Genomic DNA, 18,038 nt, shown 5'->3' with positions numbered 1-18,038 from the left:
CAAACACACACACACACAGAGGCAAGGTTAAGAGGAAAAATCGTCTTCCTCAAAAAAATATCCAGCCTTATGGAACATTATAAGAGGTCTTCATGCTCAGTTAAAATTAAGCACAATCAGTATTTTAACTGAAATTAAGGCAACACGCTCATTTACTTCAGGAAACTAAGAAATCTGTGTTCAGGCTGCCCAGAACCCCAAGTCCAGGTGGGGCCCCTGGCCCGGCACCTCCCTGATGTAGGTTCCTTCTGCTTGGCCTTCTTGCCTGGCAAGAGCTATAAATGAAATCAGGAAATGAATGGTAGCTGGAGATTGAAGAAGGAAGCAGGAGAGGGAGAGAAAACAGTTAAAAAGATGTTGTACTTGGAACTCATAGTAAGGATTCTTACAAACTTAAAAATAATACAGGGTTGCTTTTTATTTTCCCTTCCTTTCCTTTCTCTTTCTTGGAGGAATGGAGAAGCGGAAGGCAAGTCTCATGCTCCTATTTCAAGGTTAGAACTCCACAGAGAGAACCCCACTGACTAACTTCAGCCTGTGTTGACCTGAGTTCCACTAAATACCAGGAACACATCGACCAGACTCAGCAATAAAAGAAACACAATTCAGATTTATCCTGAAGATATTTTCACAACTTCAACTTTCCAGTGTGAAAGGCTGGAAAACATAGCTTCTGAGGTAAGATAAAGAGTATCTTTTGAGGCCACAGTGGCTCGCGCCTGTACTCCCAGCACTTTGAGAAGCTGAGGTGGGTGGATCACTTGAGGCCAGAATTCGAGAACAGCCTGGCTAGCATAGTGAAACCCCATCTCTACTAAAAATACAAAAAATTAGCCAGGGGTGGTGGCATACGCCTGTAGTCTCAGCTGCTTGGGAGGCTGAGGCAAGAGAATCGCTTGAACCCAGGATGCGGAGGTTGCAGTGAGCCGAGATCGTGTCACTGCACTTCAGCCTGGGAGGCAGAGTGAGACACTGTCTAAAAAAACAACAACAAAAAAATCTGTGAATTTCATTTAAGTGTTAAATCTTTCTGCTTGTCCCAAAGCAGAAAGTTTATTTACCTAATCAGCTTCTAATGATCATACTTAGAAACATAAATTAATAATAGGTGTGCTCTTTGTGTATATGTATTTGTGTGTGTGTACAAGCATACAGAGTATCCTTGCCTTGATGTATATCCTCTGAATACAACACTCCCCCTACACCTTCCAGTCTTCTTATATATCATTATACCACTGAATAAAATGGGCTTTTCAAAAAAATTGAAAATTTAAATAACATATAATGAACCATTTCAAGTACACTTCAGGGGCATTTAGTGTGTTTACAACGTTGTGCGATCAGCCCTTTGTCGAGTTTCAAAACTTTTTCACGATCCCAGAAGAACTCCCCATCCCTGTAGGTAATTACTCCCCCTTCCTCCCTCTCTGCAGCCCCTGGCAACCTCTGATCTGCTTTCTGTTTCTATGGATTTGCCTATTCTGGACATTTCATATGAAAAGAATAAAAAAATGGGCTTTTAGGTTACACAAATCATTTGAAATATGATGTGGTAACTACAAATGTAAATGAGGTACAAATCTGGGATTTGCGGTCTAAACTGAAATTCTAGAGTTAGAATTTCACAGACGGGGAAGATTTCATAAAGAATCCTGAGGACTGATGCTGGGTTGTCATCCTAACCACAACTAAGATCAGTTAAAAAAAAAAAATCCTACAGAAAGGACATTTTAATACCGAAAAAGATAGTATCTTACTTCCAAGGTTATGGGGAACAAGACGACAATTTCAGAATAAAAGATAGTCCTGTACATTGAATACATTTAGCTTAATGGAAAACTCACATGACATCACCCTTACTTTTGCCTTTGACAGGTAAGTCCTGTCACAGAGCACCACAGGTGTCTGGGGTGCCCTCCTCAGTGCACCTGAGCCTGCACTTATGGCCGAGAACTGATTTCCCAAGACAAGGTAATTTAGGAAAATAATGGATTTAATCCTGCAAAAGTTCAATCTTTTTGATGGCCAAAATGGACAAGATCCAACTCTGTTTTAAGAATCAGCAGAAAAAGATAGTGGCTTTGAGAGAGAAAGCAACAGCTGTGAGTCAGGTGAGGCCATCTTGCCCAGTGCAGATGGCAGCAGATCAGTGTTGTCTCTACCCTTTAGTTTGGCTCTGCTCGCTATGGTCTGGAGAGGTCAGAAGGCAGACAGTTAAGGAAACAACTTCTATAAATCCAAGAACTCCAGCAGGCAGGTTTCTCCCTAACTTGGCCTTTTATGCTGGGGTATGCATTCTGGAGGGTGCATAAAGCCACAGGATAAACTCAATATACATCTTAGAATATCAGTTTTCCATGCAGTTGAAAAATGTTAAATAAGGCTGGGTGTGGTGGCTCAAGCCTGTAATCCCAGCACTTTGGGAGGTCAAGGCGGGCAGGTTACTTCAGGTCAGGAGTTCGAGACCAGCCTGGCCAACATGGCAGAACCCTGTGTCTACTAAAAATACAAAAATTAGCAGGGTGTGGTGGCACACACCTGTAATCCTAGATACTAGGGAGGTTGAGACACAAGAATCGCTTGAACCCGGGAGGCAGAGGCTGCAGTGAGCCGAGATCACTCCACTGCACTCCAGCCTGGGTGACAGACCAAGACTCCCTCTCAAACAAACAAACAAAAAACAAAAAGAAAAAAAAAAGTTAAACATTTTTACACTTAACTCTAATAATCATGAAACAGAATACTAAATTCAAATAGCTTTTTACAATAAAACCAGGGATTTCAGAAACTTAAACATTTTAGGGGTTCTTCATGGACCATTTCAGATTAAGTGCCCAGATGGCCCACGGGTTCTCCACTCACAGTCAGAGCAGCTACTGAAAAGTTGGAGAGTTCACACTTCCTGATTTAAACCTTACAACAGAGCTATAGTAATCAAGACAGTGTGGTACAGACATAAGGATAGACATACAGACCAATGGAATAGAGAATCCACAAATAAATCCTATTTATGGTCCACTGATTTTCAACAAGTATGCCAAACCCATTCAATAGGGGAAATAATAGTTTTTTCAACAAACGGTGCTGGGAAAACTGGATATTCACATGCAAATAAATGAAGTTGGACCCTTACCTCACACCCTACATAAAGACTAACATGAAATGGAACAAAGACCAAAATGTGAGAGAGCTAATATTAAAAAACTCTTAGAAGAATGTATAAGAGTAAATCTGGATTCAACAATGGTTTCATAGCTATGACACTGTAAGCACAGGAGACAGAAGACAAACCAAGATAAACTGGTCTTCCTCTAAATTAAAAACGTGTGCTGCAAATGATACCACCAAGACAGTGAAAAAGACAACCCACAGTATGAGAAAAATATCTGCAAAACATATATATGATAAAGACTTGGTTCTCGGAGTAAAGACTTTGCTGTGATAGCCGTGATAGCCACCTCTGACCACACCCTCTGGGGCACCTCCTACTCTCACTGATCCTTGGTCAGTTCCCTCTTCATTCTTCATGCTTGTCACTTATTGTTCCCCCTCAATTCTCCAGAAGCTTCCTCCCTTGGACCACCAGAAAAACCAAAGCCATGAGGCCCTACCTTCCCCAACTTCCTTCTTAAATTTCCCTTCCCGCCCCAGAAGTTTCTGATAATCCCCTCTGCCAAAGATGACACTGAACATTTTGGTTTTTCAGCAGATCTGGTTTTGACAGCTTTACCGTTCACCTATAAAAACTGAACAAGTCTGACCACACAGTGAGAATACCTGAAATACAACAAAACTGGTTCATTCAACTAAATGAAATGCCAACATGAAAGTTCAGTGAAACCTGAATGATGGAATCGGAGTGAGGCCCTGGCTGGGAGGTGGAGTGGTGACTGACCTGCACAGTTCCACCTGCATGCTGTGTTCTGTTGCTCTCACTGATGAGTGTGTGCACCCCAAACAGGGTGGGCAAAAGCTGGGAGCGTGCACTCTACGATAAGGACTAGGAAAGTTACCTCTTGGTCAAGTCTCAAATCTTAAACCCATGATCTTGGCCTTTCAAAACTGTTCTAGCCAGTTAAGTGGCTAAAATCATAGTAGTAACTTCTAAGACACAGAAAGATAGTAATGCCCAGATTCTACTATCAGTATGTGTCTCCCACTTTTAATGCTGTGACTTCTTTATATTTTTTAAATAAGTAATACATTCATCAAGACACACACACACACACACACACACACACACACACACACGGTGAAAACCCTCTTATCCTATTTCTCTGCCAAAAGTATCACTTTCAGTTTCTTCTGTATCTCTTGAGTTTCATCCTGGAACCAAAACAAATTTATTCTTACCCCAACTTCCCCTTGTGTAGTGACGAAGATGGTGGCACGAGACACCGCTGCTGTGTCCTGCCTTCCACTTAACTGCTCTCTGCTGCTCTCCTTTCATCAGTCATAAAGGGATGCTACTTATTTGATAGGCACCCTTTTCCAGGATTTCTCTCACCACAGTGAGACAACCACCCCCTAACACATACCCCAGCAGGCTAAATCATCCCATCTTCCCAACTGCATCCCAGTACCACCAATTAGTAACTTCAGTTAATGCATTGCTTCTCCTGGGAGGCCTTGCTGGGCCCCACAGGGCCTGCTCTCTCCTGAAGCCAGCGCAGACATGCACCCACAGCACCTATAACACGACCAGTTTGTAGCACTAAGCACAGAGCCAACCTGCCAAGTGGGTGATTTCTACATATTAGTGAGTGAATGAAATACAGCTTTAGGTGGACACAGGGCAGAAAGTCAAAACTAAATTTTGTTCTCTTCTGTGTTAGGTATCATGTTGTCCTTCCATTTGAAATGAACTCAGAAATTTTTTTAGGCTTAATTTTAACCTTGTTTGGCACAACAAAGGACACAGGGTCACCAACACTTAAATTAGCAACAGGACATACGCAGAGTCAAAAGCAAAGAATGAGGAAGGAAATCTCTGCAGAGCTTTATTAAAATCAGGAACATGCATGCGGAGGTTTTCTTTTCACTACAATGTAAACATCACTTCAATTGTATACATCAAGAAATATTTCTCGATGCTTTCCTACTGTTTCCCCGTAGACAAATGTTTACACTAAAACACAGCCAGTTTTCAGATGAATGCCTCTCTCCCCCACTCCGCAAGAACTCCACGCTCTATCATTACCAATAAAAAGGATTTATCTAATTTTGTACTGAATCCTAAGAATTACTCATTAAGAATCTTTACCAATAGTAAGTTTATGTTTAGCATGAAAATACCCTTGCCAGCTAGGTCTAAAATGCAGCTTGAACATGAATCTCTCGGGATGTGTGAGCTCCTAAAACCAAGTGGAAAGTCAGTCCTGGAGTCTGTTTCTTCAACAGGAGTTCTGGGGCTGTGCCATGGAACAGGTGGGCACTGTGCCTAGTGAGGCAGTGTAAGGCTCAGGTAAGTTAATTTCACCCATAACCACAAACCCTCAAAGTACAGTCTTACCTTCGTGACCCAGAATCTGCATCTCTTGTTTTTCTAGATGACACCATAAGATCAACTAACCTGGTTTCAGCTGCACTGCACTCTACACCACTGTAAAAAGCTGAGAGCAGAGAGTACCGTGTCGATAGATCCCTGCGATAACGAAACCTGCAAGAGCAGGATCAGTGCATGCTCCGAGAGGGGTGAGCCCAGAACCGTGAGTCAGAAAACCCAAATGCTGGTTCGGTATCTGGTCTCTGTCACCAGCTCCTTCTCGGACCTCAGGCAAGTTGGAGAACCTCTCTGCTTTGGTTTCCACCACTGTCAAAGTAGGACTAATCATACGTGTTTACTGTCTCATAGGAAAGAAGGCGACGGCTAATGAACCCTTTTGCGAGGAGCTTTGAAGATGAAAAAGGTTCCAGGGTGCTAATGACAAACAATAACAGCCTCTCTATTCTCATTTGGGTATCTATCACGCTGTGGGGGAGGGGGTACCGAATTACTCCGAGTAAACTGGTCTTCTAGGATTATTTTTCTTATGGCTAAACTATTTTGAAAAACCCTAGAAGAGATGAATGATGTTGTAACGCTTGGAATACCGGATAATACAAAAGAAATCAAACAGTTGATGGCTGATGCTTTAATTTCACTGGCCTGAACTGCTCTGCCTGGGTTCTGCGGCACTGCTCGCTGGCATAAATCTTGACAATAAATATTTACATCGGCAGCATGTGTTAGTTACTATGGATGCCATAGCTAAGGCTATTAGCTTGGCTGATAAGTCCCCATTTCCTGCCAAAGAACTCTTTACCGAACATGCTTCTTAAACTTTGCTTTATTTTTAAAAAAACATTTAAATGTGAAGTAGTGTTCAAAATTATTTTAGGGGTTCCAAGTTTAGTCTACATTTCACTTAAGGGCTCTCCTCCTTTTTACAAATAAAGGGTGAAAAGGCTCAAATAAGCAAATGTCTCAGCCCGTATGTTACACTAAACAAGACTATAAGACTCAACTGGGCCGAGACGGGCGGATCACGAGGTCAGGAGATCGAGACCATCCTGGCTAACATGGTGAAACCCCGTCTCTACTAAAAAATACAAAAAACTAGCCGGGCGAGGTGGCGGGCGCCTGTAGTCCCAGCTACTCCGGAGGCTGAGGCAGGAGAATGGCGTAAACCTGGGAGGCGGAGCTTGCCGTGAGCTGAGATCCAGCCACTGCACTCCAGCCTGGGCGACAGAGCAAGACTCCGTCTCAAAAAAAAAAAAGACTCAACTGGTTTTTGTAAGTTGATATTTGGTTTTACATAAACACGTGTGCATATACACAGCCCACCAAAAGATATTTTTCCAATCTATGTAGGCAATATAATTTATGTTCATTTAATTGGCTAATGCCAACTCACACAAAAATGTGACAATTCAAGATTAGTATTTTGAAAGTTAACATTTAAATGATGCATAAGATTTAAAAGTAAAAACATGCAGAGTTCATATCCACTGATATTAGACTATTTGAATGAGAACAGTCAGTCCCCAAAAAGTTTACATGTCTTCAAAAGGTCGGTTTCAATATCTGACAGCCGCATCCAGGATGTAAATGAGAAAATAAGAATGGGGTTCTTAAGGGAAGGAAGTAGGGAAGAGAGGAAGGATAAGTAAAAAATTTCCCAAAATCACAACTTTAACGTTGGCTTAAATTTAAATGTTGTTTAAGATAAGTCATAAAAACACTTATCAACATAACGTCATTTGTGACTTTGTGTAAAAAGAAAAAGTATCTGAATTTATTAGATTCTTTAAAACACCCTACCCATTGGACAGTCATTTAAGGTTTCTCCTGGCAGAGCATTTCTCTTAACTAAGAATAACATAAAAGGAGAAATATGTTCATTTTTGTTCGTGTTTTCATCTTCGGGAGATTAGATCGGAACACCAATCACAGTCCCTTTCTTCCAATTCCCTTGAAAATAAGTAATTTAATCAAATGCATTTTTAATGTAATTTATTTGGAGATTCAGGAAAGTATGGTGACTTAATCAAGAACCTCAGTAACTAGTGACACTATTAGGTCTTAACCCTGGCTCTGATAGCGCCAGATTCCTGCATGATTTGATGTAATCATTTAGGAAGGGATGTGGGGGGGGGGGGGCTGGGGGTGGTGGTGGTGGGGTCATTAAATTAATAAGACCTCCATGTTTTCAACATCTAGTAAAATACTTTTAACAGCATCAATGATGTTCTCTAAAGGGAAACATCTCCTCAGGACCAGGTCCAAGAATTGAGAAACAAAATTCCACACTTCCAGCAGCTTGGTGAAGCATAAGTGACCTCTGTTCTAAAATCAGACAACATGGTTTCACTCTGGCCTGGTCATTACACCTGTAAAATTAGCCTAGAGCACCCATGCACAGGCTGTGGGGGCTGAGTGTCTGTGACAGCTCCACGTTCCACTTGCCGCCGCCTCCTAGATGCCTAGCTAGTCTGAAAGTTTAAGCCAAATTCACAGAAAAACATGCAAGACCACATTAAGCATTCATGCAACGTATGTATACACAGTACAATACAGTACACGACATAACACCAGCTCAGAGCATTATGAACCGAGAGGGCTAACAAGACACTAAAAACGTATAAAAGGTTTTTGTTACTCTCATGTAAATTTTTTAAAGAGATGAAACAAAAAATGCTATACACTCTGTGAATAAATATATATTTATATTATTTATGTGGATACACACACACACACACACCCCACCCCACAGGGAGAAAATGGTCTGGAATGACATACAGCAAACCCCAAGTAGCAGTCACTTTGAGATGTGGGGGATGGTAGACCCATCTCAGGGGACAAGGTTAGGGAAAATTTCAGTTTTATTTGCAATGAAGAAAAAATGTAAAGGTGGTTGTATTCACATATTAACTGATGACTTGAAAATGGCTTTAAAAAAAAGATTTGAAGAACACAGAAGGAAACTGACCAAGGCAAGAGGAAGGACCAGGGTTAGGTGGGCTCCGGATGCTCTCGGCTCTCATGGTCCCAGAGAACAATTTAGATGATTCTGCTGACTACTTATTATTTTTTTTGTTTTTCTAGAGAAAAGAGGGAAAAAACCAAGGAGGCTTGGTAAAAACAGGGTAAGGGTCACATCCAGCCCATTCTAGAAAAATTTCCTAGGCCAAGAATTTTCCATTTTTTTGGTGTCAAGACCTATTTACGTTCTTAGAAAGTATGGCGAACCCTAAAGAGCTTTGATTATGGGGGTTATATCCATTGATACTGACCATATTTGAAAATTTTAAAAATATTTACTTATTCATTTAAATTAGCAATAGGTTCACTTCATGTTAAGTAACATTTTATGAAAATAACCTTATTTTCAAAAAGAAACCAGCGAGAAAATGGCCCTGTTGTACATTTTTGCATGGATCTTCAATACTCAACAGAAGACAGGCGGATCTGCCGATGTGCTTCTGTGTTCAATTTGCTGTGATATGCTATTTTGGTTCAAGTGTATGTAAAGAAACACCCCAGGCTCAGACAGACATGTCTGGTGGGAAAAGGGAGGTTTCAATAGCTTCTCAAAAAATTGCCGATGTTCTTCTTTGCCTATGCTAAAATTCAACAAGTGATAGTTCCTTAAAGATTAGTTGCAAAGAGGAATCTGAAACTGTATTGATGAAACCGTCAGTTACATTAACACCCGGCAGTATCTCTTACATTTGGGCAGCTCTTCACCCACGCTTGTTTGTAGCATCGTTTGTTGGTCACTGAGAGCACACTGCTGCACGTATTGTACGGCCTCCCACCGTATACATCAAGAAACTCCACTTGCTAATGTCGCCACCCCTCTCAGCAGAAGAGTCTGTGGCACTGGGAGCTGCCACACTTACACTGGCAGATAAAAGTTCTCCAAAGTTCAAATTTTTCTTGAAAGCTCACATTTTAACATGGGCCAAAAACAGTGGTGCAGTTGTTTTCCCCTGCATTGGTAAGCTCACTTCATAGATTTTCTAGAAAATATCAGCCAAATATTAAGTCTTAATATCTACCGTTTGTCTGCTTTTTGTTCTGCCAAGTAAAAATGATTTTACATCACTGTTCTCATAATTTATAAGTTCCTGGAAAAAGTGGCTATTTTGGCTCATAACTCACACATCAGCACGGGCGCTTTTCTTCGAGACGGCCATCACACTCCAGCAGGCTATAAGGGCTTTATGTGAACTCTGCATTTCATCACGCAAAATCAAAAAGGAGGCTGGCTGCAGTGGCTCACGCCTCTAATCCCAGCACTGTGGGAGGCCAAAGCAGGAGGATCATTTGAGCCCAGGAGTTTGAGACTAGCCTGAGCAACATAGTGAGACCCCAGCTCTACCAAAAAATAAAAAAAAAAATAAAAAAAAAAAGTTGGGTGTGGTGGTGCTTCTTTGTAGTAGCCCTAGTTACTCAGGAGGCTGAGGCAGGAGAAGTGCTTGAGCTGGGGAGGTTGAGGCTGCAGTGAGCTGTGACTGTACCACCGCATTCCAGCCTGGGCAACAAAAAAACCTAACCAAAACAAACCCAAACAAAAACAAAAGTAAAAAGGTATACAAAAGAGTTGAGACTTAAAAAACTAGTAACTTCATGCTTCATCAAGGACATCTTTGGGTCAGACTGGCGTGCTGCTAGCTGAACACCGCTGTCCTGCTTGATGAAAGAAAGGCGCCATGCTACTCGCCATTGCCTTTGCACCACCAGGGCAAACGTCCACACAGCAAAAGAGGTAAATCAGATCTTGGTAATCTTACGAGACAGTTATGGCCTTGCAAACCCCCTGGAAAGCAGCTCTGTGACCCCAGGGGCCACGGGCTGCCTAGGGTGAACACTGCTCCATGCAAAGGCTTCAGAGTTCCAAGAGAATGATTAACCAATGCTACCCGCCTTTGAGAAGTCTGACCAACTACATAAAGCTGGGGAAAAAAAAAAAAACCCAACAACCCACTCCTAATTATACATGGGCAGAAACTGTCTACAAATGTGAACACACATATACAGACACCCTCACCGCCCACCTCCTCCTTGAAGCCCACAAAGAATAAAGAACCAGCAACTTAGGACGAAGTGGAGGTGGTTCTCTAGGGCTTCAGGGTTCTTCGGGACTTGTTCCCTCGCGTGAAACATTACTGTTTTCACAAGTTATACGTTAAACTACCATAATTAGAACACATTGCTCGTGAGCAACACAACCAGCAGACAAAAATCCATGTGTACTATAACGAGGTCACAAACGTCGATGACAAAGAAACTGATAAAACCTAATCAAACACAGTTAACAGTTCGAATTCTACTGAAAACACCAAAATATCAACATTTAAAAACAGTAAGATACAAGGTTATAGTTGGGATCCCACTTATTTCAACTATTACTTAATTAAAGCAACACCTGCACTTAAAAACAACTAAAGGGAAATGACATGTAAAGTCACCCTATTTGAGATTAACCACAGATATCTGTAACTTTTTTTTTTTTTTTTTTTTGAGACAGAGTCTCACTCTGTCACCCAGGCTGGTGTGCAGTGGTGTGATCTCGGCTCAGTGCAATCTCCGCCTCCCAGGTTTAAGTGATTCTCCTGCCTCAACCTCCCGAGTAGCTGGGATTACAGGCACTTGCCACCACGCTGGCTAATTTTTATATTTTTAGTAGAAATGGGGTTTCACCACGTTGGCCAGGCTGGTCTTGAACTCCTTACCTCAGGTGATCTGCCCACCTTGGCCTCCCAAAGTGCAGGTATTACAGGTGTGAGGCACTGCGACTGCAACACTAACTTTTAAATATGAAATTTCTTATGAATGTGATCCTGAAACTCTTTTCTTCTAAAGATGAGGAGGGGAGATGTATATAAATGCCAATTTCTTATTTTACTCTAGACTTCACGGACTGGAGCACAAGAACAGAAAGACTGAATAGGGAGCACTAAGTATACTCTGAGCCGAGGCTGTGGACATGTGCTTAGGACCATCTTAGTAGGTAACTATACACAATCTATAAGCAGAACATAGTGCAAACTCCAGAGGTACTGATGACACTAATTTCTTCCAAATGGTGAAATGCCAAGCAAACTGCAAGAGATGAAAAGGCTGGGTAAAAGCGAGAGCGAGAGAGAGACAGATGAGCTTTGAGATGAACAAATACAGATAATACAGCTGGAGAAAAAGAAAACAGATCGTGGCTAAGTGGCGGGGCTCTGGAGTACCACATACGACCTGCGAAAGAGGTAACCACAGACACCACAAACACTGAGGCTCACGACACTCCAGGCGCCATTTTAAGCTCTTTACGTGCATTCACTTAACTTTCAAAAAACCCCAAAGAGGTAGCTTGTATTATTATTCCCATTTCACGTTCCATTTCTAGAAACAGAGAGTGAGTCACATGCCCTGGACAGCTGAGCTTGCCTGGGGTGGGCGGGGTGGGGGGTGGTGGTGATCTGACCCTGGTATGTGGCTCCAGGTCCTACCCTTAACCACCAAACACCCTGCCTGTTAAAGTGTGGAGGAAACTTTGGTTTTATCTTATCTTCCGGTGTGCCTTAAAGGCAGTTACACTCCAAAAGACCAATAAAAATGGCAATAAACATCAAAAATGGTGATGCGCCCCAAAAACGCTGTTTGGTAAGATGATGTGGTGGTCTGTGCAGCTACCGTGAGTTATAACCAGAGGACCAACACTGGCTGGCAAAGACTCAAACATAAACGGCCACTGCTCACGGCTTAGGAAACAGTAGCTAAGTTATTACATTTCCTTTGTACATTGTTTCCAAAGCAAAATCTTTTTAAAGATGTTTCCTTCACCAGTGAATATTGAAATGATAAGAGAGTGAAACAGCCTTATTTTTAAAAAATATATTTCTCGTCCTGGGGCAGTGGCTCACGCCTGTAAACCCAGCACTTTGGGAGGCCGAGGTGGGTGGAACACGAGGTCAGGAGATCGAGACCATCCTGGCCAACATGGTGAAACCCTGTCTCTATTAAAATACAAAATACTAGCCAGGCATGGTGGTGCACGCCTGTAGTCCTAGCTACTTGGGAGACTGAGGCAGTGGAATCGCTTGAACCCAGGAGGCGGAGGTTGCAGTGAGCTGAGATTGCACCACTACACTCCAGCCTGGCGACAGAGCAAGACTCCATCTCAAAAAATATCTGTATATAATATATATATTTTTATATATAAATTATATATAATATATACTTATATATAATTTATATATAACATATACTTATATATGATTTATATATAAAATATATTTATATACACAATTTATATATTCTTTTTTTTTTTTTTTTTTTTGAGACGGAGTCTTGCTTTGCCGCCCAGGCTGGAGTGCAGTGGCCGGCTCTCAGCTCGCTGCAAGCTCCGCCTCCCGGGTTCACGCCATTCTCCTGTCTCAGCCTCCTGAGTAGCTGGGACTACAGGCGCCCGCCTCGTCGCCCGGCTAGTTTTTTGTATTTTTTTAGTAGAGACGGGGTTTCACCGTATTAGCCAGGATGGTCTCGATCTCCTGACCTCGTGATCCGCCCGTCTCGGCCTCCCAAAGTGCTGGGATTACAGGCTTGAGCCACCGCGCCCGGCCACAATTTATATATTCTATATGAAATATACATTTATATATGTATATATATAAATATATATTTCTATATATTATATATAATTTATATTTATATATTTCTATATATAAAATATATATTTATCTCGAACATTATGAAAAAGTTAAAATCTCCATAGAATTTCAATGAATACTTGTATATTATATATCCACTCGCCTAGATTCAACAACTGTTCATGCTTTGACATATTTGCTTTTTACCCACTTTTCTCTTTATCATTTCAAGTTGCAGAGATCATGATCCTTCACTTATTACTACTTCATTCTGCATTCCCTAAGAATAAAAAAAGTCCCTTACAAAATTCGGACACCTTTTTACACCAAGAAAGTTTGCAGTAATTCCACACATCCAACATCATTCTGTACTCCATTTTCTCCAGCTGCCTTCAAAATGTCTCTAATAGGTTTGATTTTACACTTTTTAGAACAAGGATCTAATCCAGATTCACTCACTGTACCAAACTGTTGTATCTCTTCAGTCTTTTTTTCTTTTTTAAACGAGAAGAGTTTTTTTTTTTTTTGAGATGGAGTTTCGCTCTGCCGCCCAGGCTGGAGTGCAGTGGCCGGATCTCAGCTCACTGCAAGCTCCGCCTCCCGGGGTTCACGCCATTCTCCTGCCTCAGCCTCCCGAGTAGCTGGGACTACAGGCGCCCGCCACCTCGCCCGGCTAGTTTTTTGTATTTTTTAGTAGAGACGGGGTTTCACCGTGTTAGCCAGGATGGTCTCGATCTCCTGACCTCGTGATCCGCCCGTCTCGGCCTCCCAAAGTGCTGGGATTACAGGCTTGAGCCACCGCGCCCGGCCTAGAGAAGAGTTTTTGATTTATGTGTAATTTAAGGGCCTAAAATAAAGCCAGACTTCTACCTGCTGTAGAAGTATTGGTTTGTCCCCATGCATTTTAGCCAGTGTCTTTTTTCCAAGAAGTCAGTGAGAGAAATGATTTACCCCACGTTTAGAAGTTCTCCACTTGGCGGTCCTATTTCCAGTGTGACAGGGAGAGGAAACAGCGCCTGAGCAAGGCCCAGAGTGGAGTGGGCACCTGTGTCTGCTCTTTCAACCAGCCACCTTGTGTAAAGTCTGGCACCTTTTCGGTAGTCAGTCTTACTCTTGAACTTGGGTATAACGTCTGCTCAGCAGGTTTCTGCCTTGCAGCAAAAGCCATCTCCTATACGTTTTTCATTGAAATACATCAACTGTATAGAGGATTGAGAGAAAAATAAAGTACAGCTTTTTATGAGCTTTTCATTCCACTGATCAGGTATTTAGCTAAGAAATATACTAGATAGGCCAGGTGCAGTGGCTCATGCCTGTAATCCCAGAACTTTGGAAGGCCGAGGCGGGCGGATCACCTGAGCTCAGGAGTTCAAGAGCAGCCTGGCCATCATGGTGAAACCCTGTCTCTATTAAAAATACAAAAAATAGCCAGGCGTGGTGGCGGGCACCTGTAACCCCAGTTACTTGGGAGGCTGATGCAGGAGAATGGCTTGAACCTGGGAGGTAGAGGTTGCAGTGAGCCAAGATCACGCCACTGCACCCCAGCCTGGGTGACAAAGCGAGACTCCATGTCAAAAAAGAAATAATAGTAGATAGCTATTTCCTGAGTGATCACTCAGAAATAACTTTTAATTTTCAATCCACTGACACTAACTGATGCTTCCACTCTAGGAATAGTGCTCAGTGTCACCAGAGAACAAGTTCAACAGGACTGTCCTGAGGATACTCCTGATTTTGTGGAGGACATAAGTCAACAATTACTAGCTGGCAGATTTGGTAAGTGAACTGGGACAGCAGGTAAGAAGATTATCAACTTTCTCCCTGCACACCAAGAACATGCGCATGTAAACCTTTAACAAACTCCTATTCAACCCTGAAATGAGTTTTGAACTCCAGACACTCAAATATATTACCACTGTATAGAAAACAGTAAAAATCAAAAAGTACCTAGGAGGTGAGAGCGTCCACCAGCATCTCTCAACACTCTGATGTCTGCAGAGCAAAGAACATGAGCTTTGCTATCACACTGACTGAGGCTCAAATCTTGTTTCACTACATTCTCGGTGGCCCTGGGCAAGAGGCTCCCTTTTTTTCTCCCAGGGGGGGAAAAAAAAACGCAGGGGTGGCAGTGAGTGGGGTAGGATTATAATGCCTCACAGTGCTGGGCAGATTCAGAGAGAGAACAGAGGTACAGGGTTTCAGCCATGACCCAGCACACTGAAGGCACTCAATGCACGCAGCTTCTCTTCTGGGACAGCCACCAGCAGCAGCTTCGGGACTTCATACTTGGTGCTGCCAACAGCCCTGGACTGGGCCATCTAGGCTGGGTGACCTTGGGGAGGAGAAATACTAGGATTGTCCTGCTCACCTGCCAGGCAGGAGTGCTGGGAGGAAGAAGTACATGAGAGTTCATAACAGCTTGTCATAATTGGCAAAGTGCTGTAGGATCCAAAAAGAACCACCTTGCCAATTTTATTTGACATGTGGAACCAAAAGTTAGGATGTATCCCAAACCACTTTGTCTTTGTGTTTCTGTCTATTCTTTTCCTGGGTTTAAAAACACACATCCTATTCTTGACTAATAACCTTAACTTTATTTTTCTTTCATTTCTCTACACAACATACTTTAATGAAAAAATGTTAGAAGATAGCTTTTGCTGCAAGGCAAAACCTCCTGAGCAGACATCAGACCCAAGTTGAATGGTAAGTTTTTGTTTTTGCCTCTGAGATTGAGAGCGTATGGATAAGGGAGGTGGATGAGAGTGTGTTTGAGCATAAATGTGCGTGTGTGTTTAACGAACAAAAAGGTGTACAGACTTTACACAAACATACCCACCCGTTTCCTCAGACAGTTATGTTACTTTGGTTACCTTCCATACCACCAGGAATACAGAAGAAACAACTCTACATATAGGAAACAGGATTGGACACAGGATAAGATATACAGGTTTAAGGTTAAGGCTGTATTTCTATAAGGTCACTTTGCAGAGAGCTACAGTTACATAGTACATAGACGTTTATGAAGCAAAAATCTTGAGCTGAGGCACTGTTCAGAGAACCACCGGTTTAATCATTTGAAGAATCTGTTTAGTCATCATTCAAACATTTTTCCTTCCTAATTTTAGGGAATAAAGATAACGGGGGCACCCATTCTCACTAGGACTTACCGACTTCACACCATGCAGGTGTGTTACTAATTTAGTAACCCATGTGCATTATGTATAATAGCTATTGTTATTATTATTAATGTAGGTTAAGTCACCAGATTTAGTGCAGCAGGAAATGAAAGCCACGGGGGTTTGAGTTCTATGCTTGCTTCTTGCATGTTTTTTAATGAATTTTTATTGGAAAGGTGAAGACCTTCAACAAACTGGTGACTCAGGAAGTACTTGTGAGAAAATAAACTTTTCCATTAGACCTCCACTTCCCAAGAAAAAATGGGTTTCCATCAAAAGAATGATTTATTCTCCAACATCCCACCAGGCTGGAGCTACTCCTGGGTCTTTCAAACACAGACTCATCCACTGGATAAGTTTGCTAACGACTAGAACAAGATGAGAGCAGTTAATAACATTCTTGAAGCCCAGAATAAAGGCCAGCTAGAAAAGGCTCAAAACTGTGTGATTCCTCTCTGGCCATTACCATCTTTCTGGCTTGGCTGTCACCGCCTTAAACCTGGCTCCTGAAGTGAGCATGCGCTGCAGGGTGGGAAGCGGGCCCGCCCACCACGCCTCATAGCATCACAGCTGGCCCAGCTTCCCAGCATAGGGAGGAGGCACTAGACCGAAGGCCTGCAGGAAACATGCTTTCCTATCCTTAACAGGCAATTCCAAAAGTCAAAGAGCAGTCTAGAACAGGGTGGGTGAACTATGGCCCACGGGCCAAATCCTGCCTGTCACCTGTTTGTCAATAAAGCTTTATTGGACCACAGTTATGCCTATTCGTTTACTGTCTATGGCTACTTTCACCCACAAAGTCAAAACTATTTACAATCTGGCCCTTTTCCAAAAAAAGTTGAACAGTTTCAGTCTAGGACTGTGCTGTCCAGTATCGCAGCCACTAGATATGTGTGTCCACTTACATTTACAATAACTACAGTTAAAAATTCACTTTCTCAGCTGTACATGTTAAGTGCTCAGCAGTCGCAGGTGACCAGGGGCTGCTGCAGAGGACAACACAGAACATTTCCACCACAGCAGGCAGGTCTCCTGGACACAGCTGAGAGTAAGGACTGATGTCACCAAGCCACATTCACAGTCATCAAGTTCTAGGTGACTCTCCTTCTACAGACAGAAGGCCTTACACTCACCCTCAAAAATATGTCCCTTTTACACTTGAACTTATTAGGATATGCAAATTTGCCATTTTAATCGCAAACTCCAGACTACTTGGTAGACAGTAACAGTCACAGCCATCGTGACAACAAATCAGGTGATCACTTTACTTGCTTACTTAGTCCCCACTCTGGCGGATGGTAAACTGGGAAAGCTGGGCCATAGTCCCTGCTCATATCCACATTAGAACCCTGACTGGCATGTGGTATGGATCAATCAATATTTGTAAAATGATTAAGAAATGAGCCCAAGGTACAAAACTGTTACACAAAAAGAGGCCACTGAGCCAAGTAAATGATCAGGCACTGGGGAAAATACCACTATTGTATACCACTATTGTAATCCTGTAGCAAAATGTTCTTCAAGCAGCCAACATTCCTATTTTAAAATGATTTTTTAAAAAAGATTCAAAACAAAACAACACAACAATCTGGATTTGGATTCCGGCTCCACCACTTCTAGGCTGTGTAACCTTGGGTAAGTTATTTCTCCTTCAGTGGGAAAGACCCTCCTCCCTAAATAAACGGGAAGGACGGTGCATCCCTACCCCATCTGCGTGAGCAGGGTAGCCCAGGG

General features: G+C 42.3%; 1 protein-coding gene across 10 annotated transcripts in view; it reads right to left on the bottom strand.

Moving 5' to 3' along the window:
* The window catches only part of PPP2R5C (protein phosphatase 2 regulatory subunit B'gamma), a 168,760-nt gene that overhangs the window by 99,335 nt on the left and 51,387 nt on the right, over positions 1-18,038 (bottom strand). Inside the window, exon 1 of one of the 10 annotated variants that reach the window (XM_030931401.1) lies at positions 5,513-5,779. The exons of the other annotated variants lie outside the window; for them this stretch is intronic. Coding sequence (XP_030787261.1) covers positions 5,513-5,534 — 22 coding nt within the window. The 5' untranslated portion in view covers positions 5,535-5,779. Of the gene's footprint in view, positions 1-5,512; positions 5,780-18,038 lie in introns of those variants that run through there. 10 annotated transcript variants of the gene reach the window in all.

This window comes from Rhinopithecus roxellana, chromosome 5 (assembly GCF_007565055.1).
Source record: "Rhinopithecus roxellana isolate Shanxi Qingling chromosome 5, ASM756505v1, whole genome shotgun sequence".
Taxonomy (NCBI): Eukaryota; Metazoa; Chordata; class Mammalia; order Primates; family Cercopithecidae; genus Rhinopithecus; species Rhinopithecus roxellana.
Note: the sequence above shows the minus strand (reverse complement) of the source record. Positions and strands in the feature narration are given on the sequence as shown.